The following is a 20,384-nucleotide window of genomic DNA, read 5'->3' as shown; positions in this document are numbered from 1 at the left end:
AAGCAATAACTATATACATGTATTGCAGAGAGTCCGCACTTGGGACGGGCGCCCAGCATCCACTACGGACTACGAGAAATAGATTTACCGGTGAGTAAAATCTTATTTTCTCTAACGTCCTAGTGGATGCTGGGGACTCCGTAAGGACCATGGAGATTATACCAAAGCTCCCAAACGGGCGGGAGAGTGCGGATGACTCTGCAGCACCGATTGAGCAAACACAAGGTCCTCCTCAGCCAGGGTATCAAACTTATAGAACTTTGCAAAAGTGTTTGAACCCGACCAAGTAGCCGCTCGGCACAGCTGTAATGCCGAGACCCCTCGGGCAGCCGCCCAAGAAGAGCCCACCTTCCTAGTGGAATGGGCCTTAACTGATTTTGGCAGCGGCAATCCAGCCGCAGAATGAGCCTGCTGAATCGTGTTACAGATCCAGCGAGCAATAGTTTGCTTTGAAGCAGGAGCACCAAGCTTGTTGGAAGCATACAGGATAAACAAAGACTCTGTTTTCCTGACCCTAGCCGTTCTGGCTACATAAACCTTCAAAGCCCTGACCACATCAAGCAACTCGGAATCCTCCAAGTCAGTAGTAGCCACATGCACCACAATAGGTTGGTTTATATGAAAAGATGAAACCACTTTCGGCAGGAATTGTGGACGGGTCCTCAATTCTGCTCTATCCGCATGGAAAACCAGATAGGGGCTTTTATGTGACAAAGCCGCCAATTCTGACACACGCCTAGCCGAAGCCAAGGCTAGTAGCATGACCACCTTCCATGTGAGATATTTCAATTCCACCGTTTTGAGTGGTTCAAACCAGTGGGATTTCAGGAAACTCAACACCACGTTAAGATCCCAAGGTGCCACTGGAGGCACAAAAGGGTGCTGAATATGCAGCACTCCCTTAACAAACGTCTGAACTTCAGGTAGAGAAGCCAGCTCTTTTTGAAAGAAAATAGATAGGGCCGAAATCTGGACCTTAATGGAACCAAATTTTAGGCCCAAAGTCACTCCTGACTGTAGGAAGTGAAGGAAACGGCCCAGCTGGAATTCCTCCGTAGGGGCATTCCTGGCCTCACACCAAGCAACATATTTTCGCCATATACGGTGATAATGTTGAGCTGTCACGTCCTTCCTAGCCTTTATCAGCGTAGGGATGACCTCATCCGGAATGTCTTTCTCTGCTAGGATCCGGCGTTCAACCGCCATGCCGTCAAACGCAGCCGCGGTAAGTCTTGGAACAGACAGGGCGCCTGTTGCAACAAGTCCTGTCTTAGAGGCAGAGGCCACGGGTCCTCTGTGAGCATTTCTTGCAGATCTGGATACCAAGTCCTTCTTGGCCAATCCGGAACAATGAGTATTGTTCTCACTCCTCTTTTTCTTATGATTCTCAGCACCTTGGGTATGAGAGGAAGAGGAGGAAATACATAGACCGACTGGAACACCCACGGTGTCACCAGTGCGTCCACAGCTATCGCCTGAGGGTCTCTTGACCTGGCGCAATACCTCTGTAGTTTTTTGTTGAGGCGGGATGCCATCATGTCCACCTGTGGCAGTTCCCACCGACTTGCAATCTGCGTGAAGACTTCTTGATGAAGTCCCCACTCTCCCGGGTGGAGGTCGTGCCTGTTGAGGAAGTCTGCTTCCCAGTTGTCCACTCCCGGGATGAACACTGCTGACAGTGCGCTTAAGTGATTCTCCGCCCAGCGAAGAATTCTGGTGGCTTCCGCCATTGCCACCCTGCTCCTTGTGCCGCCTTGTCGGTTTACATGAGCCACAGCGGTGATGTTGTCTGGCTGAATCAGAACCAGTTGGTCGCGAAGCAGGGTCTCCGCTTGACGTAGGGCGTTGTATATGGCCCTTAGTTCCAGGATGTTGATGTGAAGGCAAGTCTCCTGACTTGACCACAGACCTTGGAAATTTCTTCCCCGTGTGACTGCCCCCCACCCTCGGAGGCTTGCATCCGTGGTCACCAGGACCCCGTCCTGAATGCCGAATCTGCGGCCCTCAAGAAGGTGAGCAGTCAGCAGCCACCACAGGAGAGACACCCTGGCCCTGGGGGATAGGGTGATTAACCGATGCATCTGAAGATGTGATCCGGACCATTTGTCCAGTAAGTCCCAATGAAAGGTCCTCGCATGGAACCTTTTGAAGGGAATGGCCTCGTATGATGCCACCATCTTTCCCAGGACTCGAGTGCAGTGATGCACTGACACCTGTTTTGGTTTTAATAGGTTTCTGACCAGTGTCATGAGTTCCTGAGCTTTCTCTATCGGGAGATAAACCCTTTTCTGGTCTGTGTCCAGAATCATGCCCAGGAAAGGCAGACGAGTCGTAGGAATCAACTGCGACTTTGGAATATTTAGAATCCAGCCGTGTTGCCGTAACACTTCCAGAGAACGTGCTACGCTGATCAGCAACTGCTCTCTTGACCTCGCTTTTATGAGGAGATCGTCCAAGTATGGGATAATTGTGACCCCTTGCTTCCGCAGGAGTAACATCATTTCCGCCATTACCTTGGTAAAAATTCTCGGAGCCGTGGAGAGACCAAACTGCAACGTCTGTAATTGGTAATGACAATCCTGTACCACAAATCTGAGGTATGCCTGATGAGGTGGATAAATGGGGACATGAAGGTATGCATCCTTTATGTCCAGAGACACCATAAAATCCCCCCCTTCCAGGCTTGCGATGACCGCTCTCAGCGATTCCATCTTGAACCGGAACCTTTTCAGGTACATGTTCAGGGATTTTAAATTCAATATGGGTCTGACCGAACCGTCCGGTTTCGGTACTACAAACATGGTCGAATAATAACCCCTTCCTTGTTGGAGGAGGGGAACCTTGACCACCACCTGTTGAAGATACAATTTGTGAATTGCAGTTAACACTATTTCCCTCTCGAGGGGGAAAGCTGGCATGGCCGATATGAGGTATCGGTGAGGGGGCATCTCTTCGAATTCCAGCTTGTAACCCTGAGACACAATATCTATTGCCCAGGGATCCAACTGGGAGTGAACCCACTTGTGGCTGAAATTTCGGAGACGCGCCCCCACCGGGCCTAGCTCCGCCTGTGGAGCCCCAGCGTCATGCGGTGGATTTTGTGGAAGCCGGGGAGGACTTCTGTTCCTGGGAACTAGCTGTGTTGTGCAGCTTCTTTCCTCTGCCCCTGGCAAGAAAGGACGCACATCGGACTTTCTTGCTTTTCTGTGATCGAAAGGACTGCATTTGGTAATACGGTGCTTTCTTAGGTTGTGAGGAAACATATGGCAAAAAATTTGACTTTCCAGCAGTAGCTGTGGAGACCAGATCCGAGAGACCCTCCCCAAACAATTCCTCACCCTTGTAAGGTAAAACCTCCATGTGCCTTTTTGAGTCGGCATCACCTGTCCATTGCCGAGTCCACAGGACCCTTCTGGCAGAAATCGACATAGCATTTATTCTAGAACCCAGTAGACTAATGTCTCTTTGAGCATCTCTCATATATAGGACAGCGTCTTTTATATGCCCCAGGGTCATTAATATAGTATCCTTGTCTAAGGTATCAAGTTCCTCAGACAGGGTGTCCGTCCATGCTGCTACAGCACTACACACCCAGGCCGACGCGATCGCTGGCCTCAGTAAGGTACCTGAATGTGTATAAATGGACTTCAGGGTACCCTCTTGCTTTCTATCCGCAGCATCTTTGAGGGTAGCCGTATCCTGTGACGGCAGGGCTACCTTCTTGGATAAGCGTGTTAAAGCTTTGTCCACCCTAGGGGAGGATTCCCAGCGTAACCTGTCCGTTGGCGGGAAAGGATATGCCATAAGAATCCGTTTGGAAATCTGCATTTTTTTATCTGGAGATTCCCAAGCCTTTTCACATAACTCAATTAGCTCGTGTGAAGGGGGAAAGGTCACCACTTGCCTCTTTTCCCCATACATATGAACCCTCTTGTCAGGGACTGGGGTTTCCTCTGTGATGTGCAACACATCCTTAATTGCTATAATCATATAATGGATGGATTTAGCCAATTTGGCTGTAACTTTGCATCATCGTAATCAACACTGGAATCAGTATCCATGTCGGTATCTGTGTCCACAATTTGGGATAGTGGGCGCTTCTGAGACCCTGACGGCCTCTGCGACATAAGATCAGGCACGGGCTGAGACCCTGACTGTCCTGAGGCTTCAGCTTTTTCCAACCTTTTATGCAAGGAATTAACATTATCATTTAAAACCTTCCACATATCCATCCAATCAGGTGTCGGCGCCGTCGGCGGAGACACCACATTCATTTGCTCCCGCTCTGCTTCCACATAGCCTTCCTCGTCAAACATGTCGACACAAGCGTACCGACACACCACACACACAGGGAATGCCCTTTTTGAAGACAGTTCCCCCACAAGGCTCTTTGGAGAGACAGAGAGAGAGTATGCCAGCACACACCCCAGCGCTATAAACCCAGGAATAACACAGTAACTTAATGTTAACACAGTAGCTGCTGTTTATATTGATTTTTGCGCCTAATTATGTACCCCCCTCTCTTTTTACCCTCTTCTACCGTGTATCTGCAGGGGAGAGCCTGGGGAGCTTCCTCTCAGCGGAGCTGTGGAGAAAAAATGGCGCTGGTGAGTGCTGAGGAAGAAGCCCCGCCCCCTCGACGGCGGGCTTCTGTCCCGCTTAAATATGTATTTTCTTGGCGGGGGCTCATACATATATACAGTGCCCAACTGTATATATGTTCACTTTTGCCAACAAGAGGTCCCAATGCTGCCCAGGGCACACCCCCCCCCCCCCCCCCCCTGCGCCCTGCACCCTTACAGTGACCGGAATATGTGAGGTGTGTGGGAGCAATGGTGCACAGCTGCAGTGCTGTGCGTTACCTCAGTGAAAACCGGAGTCTTCTGCCGCCGATTTCGAAGTCTTCTTGCTTCTCATGCTCACCTGGCTTCTGTCATCCGGCTCTGCGAGGAGGACGGCGGCGCGGCTCTGGGATCGGACGACGAGGGTGAGATCCTGTGTACGATCCCTCTGGAGCTAATGGTGTCCAGTAACCTAAGAAGCAGGACCTAGCTTCAGAGAGTAGGGCTGCTTCTCTCCCCTCTGTCTCATGATGCAGGGAGTCTGTTGCCAGCAGCACTCCCTGAAAATAAAAAACCTAACAAAATACTTTCTCACAGCAAGCTCAGGAGAGCTCACTGAAAAGCACCCAGCTCGTCCGGGCACAAATTCAAACTGAGTTCTGGAGGAGGGACATAGAGGGAGGAGCCAGAGCACACCAGAATCTAAATTCTTTCTTAAAGTGCCCATGTCTCCTGCGGAGCCCGTCTATTCCCCATGGTCCTTACGGAGTCCCCAGCATCCACTAGGACGTTAGAGAAATGGACATTTTTCTGGCTCACATAGATGAGGTCACAATAGGCAAGCAAAGGGAGGGGTGGGGCCTGCTCCCAGCATTGCAGCCTGTTATCTGTCTCTTTATTTCCTCCTCCCCCCTTATGCTGAGCAGCTCTCTGATCTCTTGATCTGTCTAGGTCGCCATATTGCCTGTCTCCTCCGCTTTCCCAGGCTCTGGATGATGACATCATCTTTTCTGAGCCCAAGAAAGCTCCAATGAGAAGCCTTTTAACAGTCCCGTGTACTGAATAACGGGTAGGGCCCATTCACACCACACCACGCGGGGTCGATTCCGGATTCAACCCATGTCGAGACCTGGGATGAAATGCCGGGACGCTCGACCCAGGATATTCTTTCAGGACCCTTTCACACTGAGCAAATTCCCAGGCTGATGCGCGTTCATATGCAATAACCCAGGAAATATTTGTCAGTCTGAAAGGGGTATAATGCACCTGTCACAAGCTATACGTTTTACTCATAGGAATTAATGTTTTAGATTTACAGCGATTAGACCATACTCTTTAAACATGGAGTGAATAGCACTTGGTTGACACCACCTAAGGATACAGCTGCTATGGCATGGGGTGTTACAAATTTGCAATACAATTAGCAGAAACTACAGAAGGAAAACGCCACGTCACATGAAATGTCACAAACAAATAAAAAAACAGCCATTACACCGAAAGACAAGAGTTAAAGAGAACTTAACAACCTTAAATAAGATCTACTGGCCTTAAAACATTATTTGTCCATTTTAAAGTGTTAAAACAGAAAGTGACTTTACTAATTATTTTGTGTCACTAACTACACAGCTACAAGGTTATATTTTTCAAACGGTATCCGGTCTCTAGGTTGACCACACTTAGTTCGACAATGCCTAGGCAGACAGGGTTTCTAGGTCGACATGAGTTTTTCACATATTTTTTTCATTTTTTGAACTTATTCATACTTTACGATCCACAAGGACTACAATTGGGAACGGTAACACTTGCCCGTGAGGGTACACGGTGCACTAATTGCGGTTCCCGGTCACTGTACGCAGAAAACGACACACAAAAAAGTGAAAAAACCTCATGCCGACCTTCTGTCATGTCGACCTAGAAACCATGTCGACTTAATGTCGACCAATAGTGGTCGACAGAGACACTGTCAACCTAAGTGTGGTCGACCTTGCATACTGTTGCCTACAGAGTTAGAAAAGGTAAATAAAAAATGCAATATAAAATAAAAGTCAGTTTAGATGAATGGTGTAACTTGTGGTATTAGGTGCACTCTTAATAGAAAAGGCCCAACTAAACAAGCAGACACTCACTGATGCTGTGATGCTGCCATCGTTGGTGAATTCTTTCAGGAAGAAGCTGCAAAATTTTCTAAAACAGGGAAAAAAGATTAAAAAAAATTTATAAGAAAATTGTAGTTTTTATTTTAGGAAAGCATTGCAAAAACAAAATACACCGTACTCAATGGGTACACTAATGTAATGCGAGTTATAAGGCTTTTGTTACCTACCGGTAATTCATTTTCTCGTAGTCCGGAGTGGATACTGGGAACTGAAGTTTACTGTGGGGTGTAGAGCGGTCCGCAGGAGCACTGCAACATGAAAAAAAAAAACTCTGCTGTGTGCTAACTCCTCCCTCTATGCCCCTCCCCATGACTTATCTAGGAAACTGTGCCCTAGGAGACGGAACATACTTCGAAGAAGGCATATGATTAATGTAACAAGTGTGGCAACAAAACAGAACCATCCCAGGAAAATGTTGTTTTAACCCGGATAATTAAATTAACCACTAAAAAACAGGGACAGCACCAAGCAGTCCTTAACAACACATTAACCGGCAGGCAGGAACGAAACACTGAGGCGGGCGCCCAGTACCCAATTCGGACTACGAGAAAATGAATTACCGGTAGGTAACAAATTCCTATTTTCTCTAACATCCTTCGTGGATACTGGGAACTGAAGTTTACTGTGGGGAAGTCCCAAAGCTCCCAGAACGGGTAGGAGAGTGCCGAGACCCCTTGAAAACCGCCTGACCAAACTGTAGGTCATCACTGGCCAAAGTATCGAACTTATAAAACTTGACAAAAGTGTTCGAACCAGACCAGGTAGCCGCTCGGCACAACTGCAAGGCTGAGACACCCCGGCAGCCGCCCAGGAGGAACCCACCGATCTTGTCGAGTGGACTTGAATAGACTTCGGAACCGGCAAATCCGCCGAAGTATAGGCTTGGCAAATAGTCAACTGAAGCCATCTAGCAATAGACTGCTTAGACGCAGGGCGACCAATTTTGATCGCATCATAGAGGACAAACAATGAGTCTGTCTTTCTGGTACTAGCAGTCCTTCTGACATAAACATTCAACACCCTCACCAAGTCCAAGGAACACAGGGCAATGGAGGTGTCACCTAAAACCAGAACCACAAAAGGCTGATTCACATGGAAAGCCGACACCACTTTCGGTGAAAACTGTGGGCGAGTCCGAAGCTCAGCCCTATCCCTGTTAAATAGGAAATACAGGCTTTTACAGGATAAAGCACCAAACTCTGACACACGTCTAGTGGAAGCCAGGGCCAACAGCGTGACCGTCTTCCATGTCAAGTATTTCAACTCAACCGTATGCAACGGTGCAAACCAGTCCGACTGGAGAAAAGCCAAAACCACGTTCAAATCCCACAGAGCCGTGGGAGAAACAAACAGAGACTGAATGCACAGAACACCCTGTAAAAAGGTCTGCACCTCAGGCAACAATGCCAATTGTTTCTGAAAGAAAATGGAGAGAGCGGAGATTTGAACCTTAATGGAACCTAAGCATAGGCCCAGATCAACCACTGCTTGCAGAAAAATGAGAAACCTGGTCAGGCTGAACTCCACAGGAGGATAACCTTTACTCTCATACCACGCAAAATATTTCTTCCAAATGCGGTGATAATGTTTTGACGTGACCCCTTTATGGGCTCGCATCAGGGTGGAAACCACCGAGGGATGAAAACCCTTCTTTTTCAAAATCGCCCTCTCAACCTCCATGCCGTCAAACGTAGCCGCTGTAAGTCTGGATAGATGAACGGACCTTGTTGTAGCAGGTCCCTGTTCAAAGGGAGCGGCCATGGATCCTCCAGAGACAGTTCCAGGAGGTCCGCATACGAAGCCCTTCTGAGCCAATATGGGGTGACAAGAATCGCCTAAACTCTCTCCTTTTTTGGTCTTTTTAGCACTCTTGGAATGAGAGGGATTGGAGAAAACAGATACACCAACCTGTATGGCCACGGGGCTGTGAGACCGTCCACTGCCGTTGCCTGTGGATCTTTTGTTCTGGAGCAATAACAGATGAGTTTTCTTTTGAGGCGTGATGACATCAAATCTATCTGTGGACAACCCCATTTGTGGATTAACATTTGAAACACTTGAGGGTGAAGACCCCACTCTCCTGGATGAAAGTCATGTCTGCTGAGGAAGTCTACTTCCCAATTGTCCACTCCTTGAATGAATATGGGCGAGATTGCCCTTGCGTGTAACTCCGCCCAATGGATTATCTTTGACACCTCCCGCGTTGCAGGCCTGCCTCTCGTTCCTTCTTGTTGGTTTATGTTTGCCACTGCTGTGGCATTGTCCGACTGCACTTGAATTGCGTAATTCTGCAGCAATAGGAAATCCTGAAGAAGTGCATAGTAAATTGTTCTGAGTTCCAGGATGTTGATCGGGAGAATCACCTCTTGGTGTGACTACCTCCCCTGGAATTGGACCCCTTGGGTCACTGCACCCCAGCCCCTGAGGCTGGTATCCGTTGTCAGTTGTGTCCAGGGTTGGACATTAAAGCTTCGGCCTTCCAGCAAGTGTGGCATCTGAAGCCACCATAGCAAAGCAATTCTTGCTCTTGGAGATAGCTTTATCCGCTCTTACATCTGGAGATGTGATCCTGACCACTTGTCTAGCAGATCTAGTGGAAACGGCCTGGCATGGAACCTACGTACTGTATGAGGCCATCATCTTGCCCAGCAACTGGATGCCGAGGTGGATGGTCACGTTCCATGGTTTCAAAAGTGAGCGGACCATACTCTGGATGGTCAAGGCCTTGTCCCTCGGAAGGTACACCTTCTTCTGCTGCACTGTATCCAGAATCATACCCAGAAACTGGATTCTCTGGGACGGGTGAAGATGAGACTTACATCCGTGATTCGTAAGCAATTGCCCCGTCTCCTCTATGCTGTGTAACAGCTTCTCCCTGGAGCTCGCCTTTATCAGAAGGTCGTCCAGATAAGGTACTATGTTGATACCCTTCAGGCGTAGATGAAGCATCATCTCCGCCATGACTTTTGTTAACACCCTCGGAGCCGTTGATAGGCCAAAGGGCAGAGACTGAAATTGGTAGTGCTGGTCCAGCACTGCAAAGCGTAAAAACGCGTGATGAGGCGGCCAAATTTGGATATGAAGGTACGCATCCTTGATGTCTAGTGAGACTAAAACCTCCCCGTCTTCCAGGCTGGATATCACCGACCTCAGTGATTCCATTTTGAATTTGAAGACCCTTAAATAAGGGTTCAGGTTTTTGAGGTTCAAAATTGGGCACCCTGATCCATCTGGTTTGGGAACCACAAAAACACTTGAGTAGAACCCCTGTGTTTTTAGCTGAGGGGGTACTGGTACAATTACTTCTGCTGAAAGAAGTCTTCGAATGGCCTCTTGAAAGATAACTTTTGCTGCAGGTGAAGCTGGTAAGCGTAACCTGAAAAATCTGTGAGGGGGAAGCTCTTGGAATTCCAGGCGATACCCTTGCGACACGAGAACCCTTACCCAAGGATCTCTGCATGTCTGCGCCCACTCCTGGGCGAAGTGTAGCAACTGAGCACCCACCTGGATTTTGCCCGTCAAAAGGGGCCGCCAATCATGCGGTGGGTTTAGTGGCGGTAGCACTTGCAGGCTGGGACGCGCTGGTAGCGGCTGTTGTTTTACGAAACCTACCATGAGTTCCTCTGGCTGCCGTAGAGGCACCTCTGTTTTTGAATTTGGCACGTAAGGACTGCAGAGCAGGCCCTGAATAGATACGCCTAGTACGGGGAGCGCTGACGGCAAGTATGTGGATTTTCCGGCCATAGTCTGAGATATCCATTTGTTGACTTCTTCACGGAATAAGGCCTCCCCTGTGAAAATAGGATTTTAATTACCTGCTGGTAAATCCTTTTCTCGTAGTCCGTAGAGGATGCTGGGGTCCACATTAGTTCCATGGGGTACAGACGGGTCCACCGGGAGCCATTGGCACTTAAAGAGTTTGAGTGTGTGGGCTAGCTCCTCCCTCTATGCTCCTCCTACCAGACTCAGTCTAGAAACTGTGACTGATGAGACGGACACCTTCGAGAGAAGGATTATACACAGATAGTGGCGAGATTCATACCATATTTTAAAATTGCCAAGGCACACCATCAGTTCCCCACAGAAAAAAAAAAAAAACCACACATTGGCCCACATGGTAAAAAAAAATCCACACATACATTGGCCTACACAGAAAAAACAATCACATTGCTCAGACATAAATAATATTGCTCCCTATATAAATGCTATTGCTCCCCACATGAATTATTCACATTGTTCCCCCCATAAATCCTATTGTTCCCCACAGGAGAAGAAAAAACCCAAATATTAGCCCCTACTGTTCAGCTGTCCTCCTCCCTGTCCCTCAGTGGCGGGGTTGTTCATAGTGGACTGCTGCGAATACGGAGCAGTGGGCGGTCGGACAGGTGTGGATGTAGGTGGGCAAGGAAAGCTGTGTATGCAGGCGGGAACTGTAAGATGTGTATGCAGGCCGGTCGGCTGGCTGAGTGGTGTGATGCGGCGGCCATGACCTATGATATCACACCGCTGTGTCTTCAAGGCATACGTCACGGCCGGAGCACGACTGATCCTCTAAGAAGAGCCCGGGCCAACAGTTCACTCTGAAGGTACAGGAAGCTGCTCTGGCTCCGCGGCACACTTTGCAATTGGTCGCGGCACACTAGTGTGCCACGGCACACTGGTTGAAAAAGCCTGCTCTACGGACTACGAGAAAAGGATTTACCGGTAGGTAATTAAAATCCTATTTTCTCTTACGTCCTAGAGGATGCTGGAGTCCACATTAGTACCATGGGGATGTACCAAAGCTCCCAGAACGGGAGGGAGAGCGCGGAGGATCCTTCAGTACTGATTAACCAAACTTTAGGTCCTCAGAGGCCAAAGTATCGAACTTGTAGAACTTAGCAAACATGTTCGACCCTGACCAAGTAGCCACTAGGCAAAGCTAAAGAGCCGAGACACCCTGGGCAGCTGCCCAGGAAGAGCCCACCTTACAAGTAGAGTGGGCCTTATCCGATTTCGGATACGGCAATTCTGTCATAGAATATGCATGCTGGATAGTGAACCTGATCCAGCGAGAAATTGTCTGCTTTGAAGCAGGACACCCAATTTTCTTGGGATCATACAGTACAAACAGAGAGTCCTATTTTCGTGACGAGCAGTCCTCTTCACATAGATTCTCAAAGCCCTCACAACATCCAAGGACTTTGATGTAATTGAGGAGTCAGTAGCAACTGGCACCACAATAGGTTGGTTGATATAAAAAGCCGACACAACCTTTGGAAGAAACTGCTGACGCGTCCTGAGCTCCGCTCTATCTTCATGGAAGATTAAATAGGGGCTTTTACAGGAAAAAGCCCCCAATTCCGACACACGTTGAGCAGAAGCTAAGGCCAACAAAGTGACAGCCTTCAAAGTGAGAAACTCAACCTCAGCCTCCTGTAAAGGCTCAAACCAATCCGATTGCAGGAACTGGTCTGTACCTCAGGGAGGGCAGACAATTGTTTCTGGAAGAAAATGGATAAGGCCGAAATCTGGACCTTTATGGATCCCAAACGCAGACCCATATCCACACCTGCTTGCAGGAAGAGGAGAAAACGTCCAAGTTGAAATTCCACCGTAGGAAATTTCTTGGATTCACACCAAGACACATTTTTTTCAAATGCGATGGTAATGTTTAGACGTTACCCCTTTCCTAGCCTGTATCAGGGTAGGAATAACCTTGCTTGGAATACCCTTTCGGGCTAAGATCTGGCATTCAACCGCCATGCCGTCAAACGTAGCCGCGGTAAGTCCTGATAAGCGAACGGCCCCTGTTGCAGAAGGTCCTCACGAAGAGGAAGAGGCCACAGTCCTTCTAGCAGTAGGTCCAGAAGATCCGAGTACCAAGCTCGCCTTGGCCAGTCCGGAGCAATGAGAATTGCCTGAACCCTTGTTCTCTTTATGAGCTTTAGAATTCTTGGAATGAGTTGAAGTGGAGGGAACATGTACACTGACTTGAACACCCACAGAGTTACCAGGACATTCACCACCACTGCTTGAGGGTCTCTCGACCTGGAACAGTACCTCCAAAGTTTCTTGTTGAGACGTGAGGCCATCATGTCTATTTGAGGAACGCCCCAACGACTGGTCACGTCTGCGAACACCTCCGGATGGAGGCCCCATTCTCCTGGATGGAGATCGTTTCTGCTGAGGAAGTCTGCTTCCCAGTTGTCCACTCCTGGGAGGAAGATCGCTGACAGCGCCAACGCGTGCCTTTCTGCCCAGAGGAGGATTCTTGTCACCTCTGACATTGCAAGCTCTCTTTGTACCTCCCTGTCGGTTTATGTAGGCCACAGTCGTTACATTGTCCTACTGTACTTGAATGGCCCGATCTTGTAGAAGATGAGCCGCTTGGAGAAGACCGTTGTACACGGCTCTTAAATCCAGAATGTTTATTGGAAGACTGGCTTCCTGATTTTACCATCTTCCTTGGAAGGTTTCCCCCTGGGTGACCGCTCCCCAACCTCTGAGACTTGCATCCGTGGTCAGAAGGATCCAGTTCTGAATTCCGAACCTGCGGCCCTACAGAAGGTGAGGCATTTGCAGCCACCAGAGGAGCGAAATCCTTGCCCTCTGTGAGAGACGTATCCTCTGGTGCATGTGAACATGAGATCCCGACCATTTGTCTAGGAGATCCAGCTGGAAGGGTCGAGCATGGGATCTTCCGTACTGTAGAGCCTCGTAGGAGGCAACCATCTTCCCCAGAAGGCGAATGCACCGATGAAATGATACCCGGGATGGCTTCAAGACATCCCGCACCATGGATTGTATCACTAACATTTTCTCCAGTGGAAGAAACACCCTCTACATTTCCGTGTCGACGATCATCACCCAGGAAAGACAATCTCCTTGTCGGCTCCAAATGTGATTTTGGAAGGTTCAGGAGCCAACCGTGATTCCTGAGCAGTCGAGTCGTCAGAGCAGTGGACTGCAACAACCTCTCCCTGAACACGGCCTTTATCAGCAGATCATCCAGGTACAGAATTATGTTCACACTCTGCCTGCGCAGGAGAACCATCATCTCTGCCATCACCTTGGTGAACACCCTCGGTGCCGTGGAGAGACCGAATGGCAGTGCCTGGAACTGAAAGTGACTGTCTAACAGTGCGAATCGGAGATAAGCCTGATGGGGCTGCCAAATTGGAATGTGGAGGTACGCATCCTTGATATCAAGGGAAACCATGAACTCTCCCTCCTCCATACCTGAGATCACCGCTCTCAGATATTCCATTTTGAATTTGAACTCCCTCAGATAGGGGTTTAACGATTTCAAATGCAAAATTGGCCTTACCAAACCATCCGGTTTCGGTACCACGAAAAGGTATGAATAATAACCCTTGTTTTGCATATGAGGTGGAGCTGGGACAATAACTTGTGACCCTACCAATTTTTGGATGGCTTCCTGTAGGATAGTCCTGTCTGCCAGCAAAGATGGTAAGCCTGATTTGAAGAATCGGTGAGGTGGGAGGTCTTTAAACTCCAGCCTGTACCCCTGGGACACAATATCCTGCACCCAGGGGTCCAGGCCAGACGCCACCCAAACGTGGCTGAACCTTTTTAGCCTTGCCCCCACTGGTCCTTCCAACAGGCCGTGCGGTCCACCGTCATGCAGAGGATTTTGATGTACCAGAAGTAAGCTTCTGATCTTGGGAGCCTGCAATAGCAGGTTTTTTGGATTTTGCCCGACCTCCTCTAAAGAAGGTGTTGGGCTGCTTGTTACTTCTTGTTTTAGGCGTCCGAAAGGACTGTGACGCAGCTGAAGAAAAAGGTTTCCTCATAGCAGGTGTAGCTGAAGGAAGAAAAGGTGACTTACCCGCAGTTGACGTGGAAATCCACGCATCTAGCTCTTCCCCAAAAAGAGCCTGACCTGTGTAGGTTCTCCACACCTCTCCTGGATTCCGTGTCAGCAGACCATTGGCGCAGCCAGAGTCCTCTATGAGCTGAGACAGACATGGAAGAAATCCCTGCAGCCATCGAACCCAGGTCTTTCATGGATTCCACCGTAAATCCCTCAGAATCCTGTATGTAACGTAAGAACAATTCAACGTCACTTTTATCCATTGTATCCAATTCCTCAAGTAACATGCCAGACCACTTTACTTTAGCCTTAGAAATCCATGCACAGGCAATGGTAGGACGTAATATCGCCCCCGAAGCCATGTATATGGATTTGAGCGTAGTGTCAATCTTGCGATCAGCCGGTTCTTTTATCGCGGCAGATCCCGGAACAGGTAAAACCACCTTCTTTGACAGTCTGGACACAGATGCGTCAACTATGGGTGGGTTTTCCCATTTTTTCCTATCCTCCTCAGGGAAGGGGAATGCAACCAGAACCTTTCTTGGGATCTGGAATTTTTTGTCTGGATTCCCAAGATTTTTCAAATATAGCACTTAACTCTTTTGAAGCAGAAAAGGTTAGCGAGGCTTTCTTATTATCCGTGAAGTAAGCCTCCTCAGCCTGCTCAGGTATTGCTTCGGCAATATTTAACACATCTCTAATGGTTTCAATCATCAACTGCACCCCTTTTGCAAGAGATACCGCCCCCCTCAGCACGTCCCCATCACCGTCTACCGTATCAGAGTCGGTATCCGTGTCGTCTGCATAATCTGGACAAGAGCATGTTTTTGAGAGTGAGTGCCAGGAGGCCCTGAAGGTGCCGACCCGGACCAAACAGCCATAGAGTTCTGCAAAACCTCAGTTGCAGTTTAATTTTGTGCTACCCTAGTAGAAATCTGAGAAATTATACTTTTAATAGAGGATAACCACTCCGGTTCTCTTATAGGAATCTGTGCTAAAACAGTGCAATCCTGATTACATAGAATGGGATCATCCTGAGAGGACATATCCTCTGCAGCATATGACACAGAGTCCCTAGACATGGTTCTTTTTGTGAGCAAACAAGCACACACACACACACACACACACACACACACACAGGGAAATGCACAGTTTCCACCCTAAGTATGCCAAGAGAGACACAGAGTTTGGAGCCAACCCACACACAGCACTTCCAAAGATAAAAGGATACCCTTTACCAGCACCAACTGTGTACCTTAATCGGTTACACAGTCTATTACACCGCCTCCCCCCCTTCAACAACCCCTTGGTACCATACAGATAGCTGGAGTTGAATTAGAGGGACAGCTCTCCCTTGTCAGCGGCTCTGCATGCAGGAAAGATGGCGCTGAACGCTGCTGGGTCCGCTCTGAGGAGAATCTCCGCCCCCTTTTCTGGCGCTGGCTCCCGCTCTTGTTTGAAATTATACTGGCCTGAGGTATATTGCTGGCGGTGATCCAGGGTCCCCGACAGGCTGTGTGACCAGTTTAGAGTGTAAGTGCTGGCTAAGGGCGCCCTTCACAGCGCCGCACCTTGTACCGCTGAGCCCCGGAGCACAGTCAGTACTGCGCTCCCTACCCTGTTGCCACCATCTTCACACCAGCTCCCCGCTTGCCAGGGGTTCGGTGACTCACTCGCCACTGAAGTCTTCTGGCTTTGTAAGGGGGTTGGCGGCATGCTGCTGGGGTGAGCGATCCCCTGTGGCGGCGATTGATCTGTCTCCTCAGGAGCCCAGTGTCCTGTCAGCGTAGACAATGGCTCAGACCCCTTAGGGCGGACACTACTCCCCCCCTTAGTCCCACGAAGCAGGGTGGCTGTTGCCAGCAGCCTCCCTATGCCTAAACTATTTTAAAATTTAAAAAAATGAAGAAACTCCTATGAAGCTCCCCTAGCTGTGACCGGCTCCTCTGGGAACATTTTCTAAACTGAGTCTGGTAGGAGGGGCATAGAGGGATGAGCCAGCCCACACTCTCAAACTCTTAAAGTGCCAATGGCTCCTGGTGGACCCGTCTATACCCCATGGAACTAATGTGGACTCCAGCATCCTCTAGGATGTGAGAGAAAGGGAGGTTTTCCACTTCCTTCTTTGAATCCGCATCAGCCGACCATTGTCGCAACCATAAAGCTCTACGAGCTGAGACCGCTAAAGCCGTTGTACGACCGTGAATGAGACTGAGTTTCTTCACAGCCTCGCACATAAATTGTGCCGAATCCTGTATGTGCTGTATCAGTGTAATTATATCTTCCTGAGGAAGAGTATCAAAACCTGTAATGGCAGCTTCCAACTATTTTACTATGGCCCTGGCAATACACCCACAGACCACTGTAGGACGTGGGGCTACCCCTGCTGCCGTATATAATAACTTGAGAGTATTCCCAATTTTGCAGTCAGCTGGCTCTTTCAAAGAACTAGCCCCTGGTACTGGGAGTACCAATTTTCGTGATAATCTGGTAACAGAAGTATCAACCATAGGTGGATTCTCCCACACCTTCCTGTCCTCTGTATGAAGAGGAAAGGTATTCAGCACCCTTTTAGGGATAAGGAATTTCTTGTCTGGGTTCACCCATGCTTGCTAAGCTAAAGTGTCCAATTCCTTAGACACTGGGAATGTGGCTGAGGATTTGGGTAATACATTAAAGTGTAACTCCTCCTGCATGTCTGCTTCCTTGTCAGGCATATGAAGCACTTCACGTATAGAGTAAATGAGGGCCTCAACACCTGGAGTTAAGGAAACTTCTTGTTCCATATCTACCTCTCCCTCGTCCCAATCCTGCGACTCTGAATCAGTGTCAGTTTGCACCTGAGGGAGGGTACGCTTGTGGGGGATCCTCAGAGGAGCCTGAGTGGCCTGTCTGAGATCGCTAGGAGCAGACCTTCCAGCGTCTATAGACTGTCTTAGGGCTTGACGTTCCTGCCTAGCAGTGGCTAATTCGGTATTAATATTTGCAAATATTGCTTTAAAAGACTCTACCCACTCAGGCCCAATACTTGCACCCAGTGAGGGTACTGAACACTGGGTACACCGCAGGGAATCTGGAGATGATAGTAGCATGCTGCATACATTACACATAGGTTTGCTAGCAGACATGTTGCTAAGTACCACACCTATAACAACAGATAATACAATTACAGATTAATAATAATACCCAGCTACAGCCTAATTCCAGCCCCTATAGCAGTGACCCGGAGCCAGGGAGGGGCGAGTCAAGGGAGAAAAGGGGATCAGCACACTTACACAGCCTAAGCTGGATATGATGTGTGTGTGTGTGTGTGTGTGTGTGTGTGTGTGTGTGTGTGTGTGTGTGTGTGTGTGTATATATGTATATATATATATATATATATATATCACCTCTGGTGCTTTGTGCAGCCTCCACTGCTGTTTACAGTGCTCCCCAGCCAGTCTAACACCCCACTATGTTTCCAGTGGTGGATAGTGGTTATTGGTTATGATGAGGAAGCCTGGTAGTGTCAGCAGCTGCAGTCTCACTGAGGAAATGGCGCTTCTTGCTGCTCTGGTCCTGCTCTTCGGTAAGCCCTGACAGTCTAAATCCTCTCTCTTAGGGCCCGTGTGTGCAACAGGGGATCTCACTGGCCAGTGTCTAGGTACCAGCGGGTGCCAGAGCCGGAGCTGGGGACTGCCGCCCTGGCATGCCGCCACATATCACCGGGGACCCGCTAATCGGGATTCCCGGAGTTCACTCACCACACAATTGGAATCTGTGATCTTCTGCATTATGCTCAGGGTGGTGGCATATGCTGCTGGTGTGGGCTCACTCTCTCCATCAGAGTGGGATCAGCACCGCAGGAGCTCAGTGTCCTGTCAGCAGGGAAACGAACCAATAACTCTCTATTAAGGTGGTTCGTTTCCCTCCCTGAGTCCCACGAAGCAGGTACACTGAATGTCATTCATTGTACCTGTAAAATAACAAAGAAAATCTGAAGAAAACATTCTTGCAGCTCTGAGAATGTTCACCCAGCTCCTTGGGCACATTTTCTAAGACGGAGTCATGGGGAGTGACATAGAGGGAGAAGTCAGCACACAGCAGAGTTTTTTTTTTTTTTTTTTATGTGCCAGTGCTCCTGCGGACCGCTCCATACCCCACAGTAAACTTCAGTTCCTAGTATCCACGAAGGACGTTAGAGATATCTCACTTGTTTTTGTGTGCAGACCAGAGCTGAGTAACATTACCTTTTGATGGAACCTCATACTTCCCTGAACTGCCCCCAATAGGTGATCAATGCATAAGCCCCCTCCCATGTACATGGCTGTTCAGAGCTGCAGTGTCTTATAAATATAATGATAAACCATAACTTTCACACAAGAATTGTGGAATCTGTAGCAAAAATATGTACTGTACACAACCTCTTGGGCAAACACAATACAGGGTCAAAATATCTGATTAAATGAAAAAAAAGTAAATCATTTTATCTGCACAATAGATCACATTTATGCCATTTTCCTGCTAAAGGAGAGCAGGCATAGAACACCAAGGCATGTGGCCTAGGGCACTAGTCCAGGATATTTGATGTCACGGCTGAGCGATACCTCTAGCTCTAGAGAGGCAGCAACCAGCCATTTGCAATGCTTATGCCTTACTGCACCCTCCTGCACTTCACCTTTTAGCTGGTAAGAAAAAGGGGTAGAGCAGATATTTGCTCTGGTGAACAGCTTACACATTTATGATGGAGTAAACCCTTGTAATGGCAAAGAAAACAAATCTGCTTGCATGAAATTTTGGCAGAAATTTGCTCTTCAGGTGAAAACAAATAATCTATAGGCTCCTACACATGGCACGATGTGTCCCCAAACGACACATCGCGAGCGACGGGACCCGGCATCAGCAAGTGCATTCACACTTGCAGATGCGGGGAGCGACAAGCGACGACAGGGAGCAGGGCCATGCTCTATTCTTTATGCATGTTCAAAAGATCTGAGGAGATGACTAATGGCCTGCTATCGGCATCGTTATCGACCGTATACACAGCACTTTTTAACCACTTGCCTGGCATGGTCGCATCAGGTGCGACCATGATTGCAAGTACTTTATCTGACCTGGTCGCACAGCATGCGACCAGTCGGATAAACAGTGTTAGCAGCGGCAGGGTAGGGAAACTTCCCTACACTGCTGCTGTCAGAGGGACCGGAAGGTCCCTCTGCCTCCCCGCACTCTTCCCTACTGTTTTTCGTGCTGCTGATCAATCAGCACGGCAGGATCCCCCCCTCCAGCGGCTGCAGACAATGGCAGCCGTTGGGGAGTGTAAATTAACCGCCCCAAACCTCCTCCCCTGTGTACCAGGAGGCTGTCCCGGCTTTCAAAATGAAAGCAGCGATGGTCATGATGTTTTCAATGGTCGAGATGTTTCTGATCGATGTTTAAAAAAAATATTTTTTTTAGAAAACCAAAAAATATTTTTTTTTTAACTAAAATCATTTTGGATAGGATTAAATTCATGTACTTCACCTAATTCACTCAAAACATATACGTTATGGTAAGAACTTACCGTTGATAACGGTATTTCTCCTAAGTCCACAGGATCCACATGATAACAATGGGATATGATGAAGCGACAGCAGATTTTCACCAATCGATCAAAGTTTTCCGGCCTCCCAGCATGCAATGGGCCCGTCCATATATCTCCGCCTCCTCGCTCAGGCAGATCCGTTGTATTACAAAGCTCAAGGTAGGAGCATCATAGATAGCCCTAATCAGGCGATAAGAACAGACATGCACACCCTTCCGTACAAGAAGGAAGAGGTTTGTGAGTAAAAGGATCCTCAAATCAGATGTGTCAGGGTGGGTTCCCTGTGG

General features: G+C 48.6%; 1 protein-coding gene across 7 annotated transcripts in view; it reads right to left on the bottom strand.

Annotated features, from left to right (window-relative positions):
• RALGAPA1 (Ral GTPase activating protein catalytic subunit alpha 1) overlaps positions 1-20,384 on the bottom strand; it is a 669,595-nt gene that overhangs the window by 541,854 nt on the left and 107,357 nt on the right. For all 7 annotated transcript variants that reach the window (XM_063947861.1, XM_063947860.1, XM_063947862.1 and 4 more), the window contains exon 4: positions 6,689-6,746. In XM_063947861.1, the coding sequence (XP_063803931.1) occupies positions 6,689-6,746 (58 nt within the window). The remainder of the gene's footprint in view (positions 1-6,688; positions 6,747-20,384) is intronic.

Source organism: Pseudophryne corroboree, chromosome 12, assembly GCF_028390025.1.
Source record: "Pseudophryne corroboree isolate aPseCor3 chromosome 12, aPseCor3.hap2, whole genome shotgun sequence".
In the NCBI taxonomy this organism is placed as follows: domain Eukaryota; kingdom Metazoa; phylum Chordata; class Amphibia; order Anura; family Myobatrachidae; genus Pseudophryne; species Pseudophryne corroboree.
Note: the sequence above shows the minus strand (reverse complement) of the source record. Positions and strands in the feature narration are given on the sequence as shown.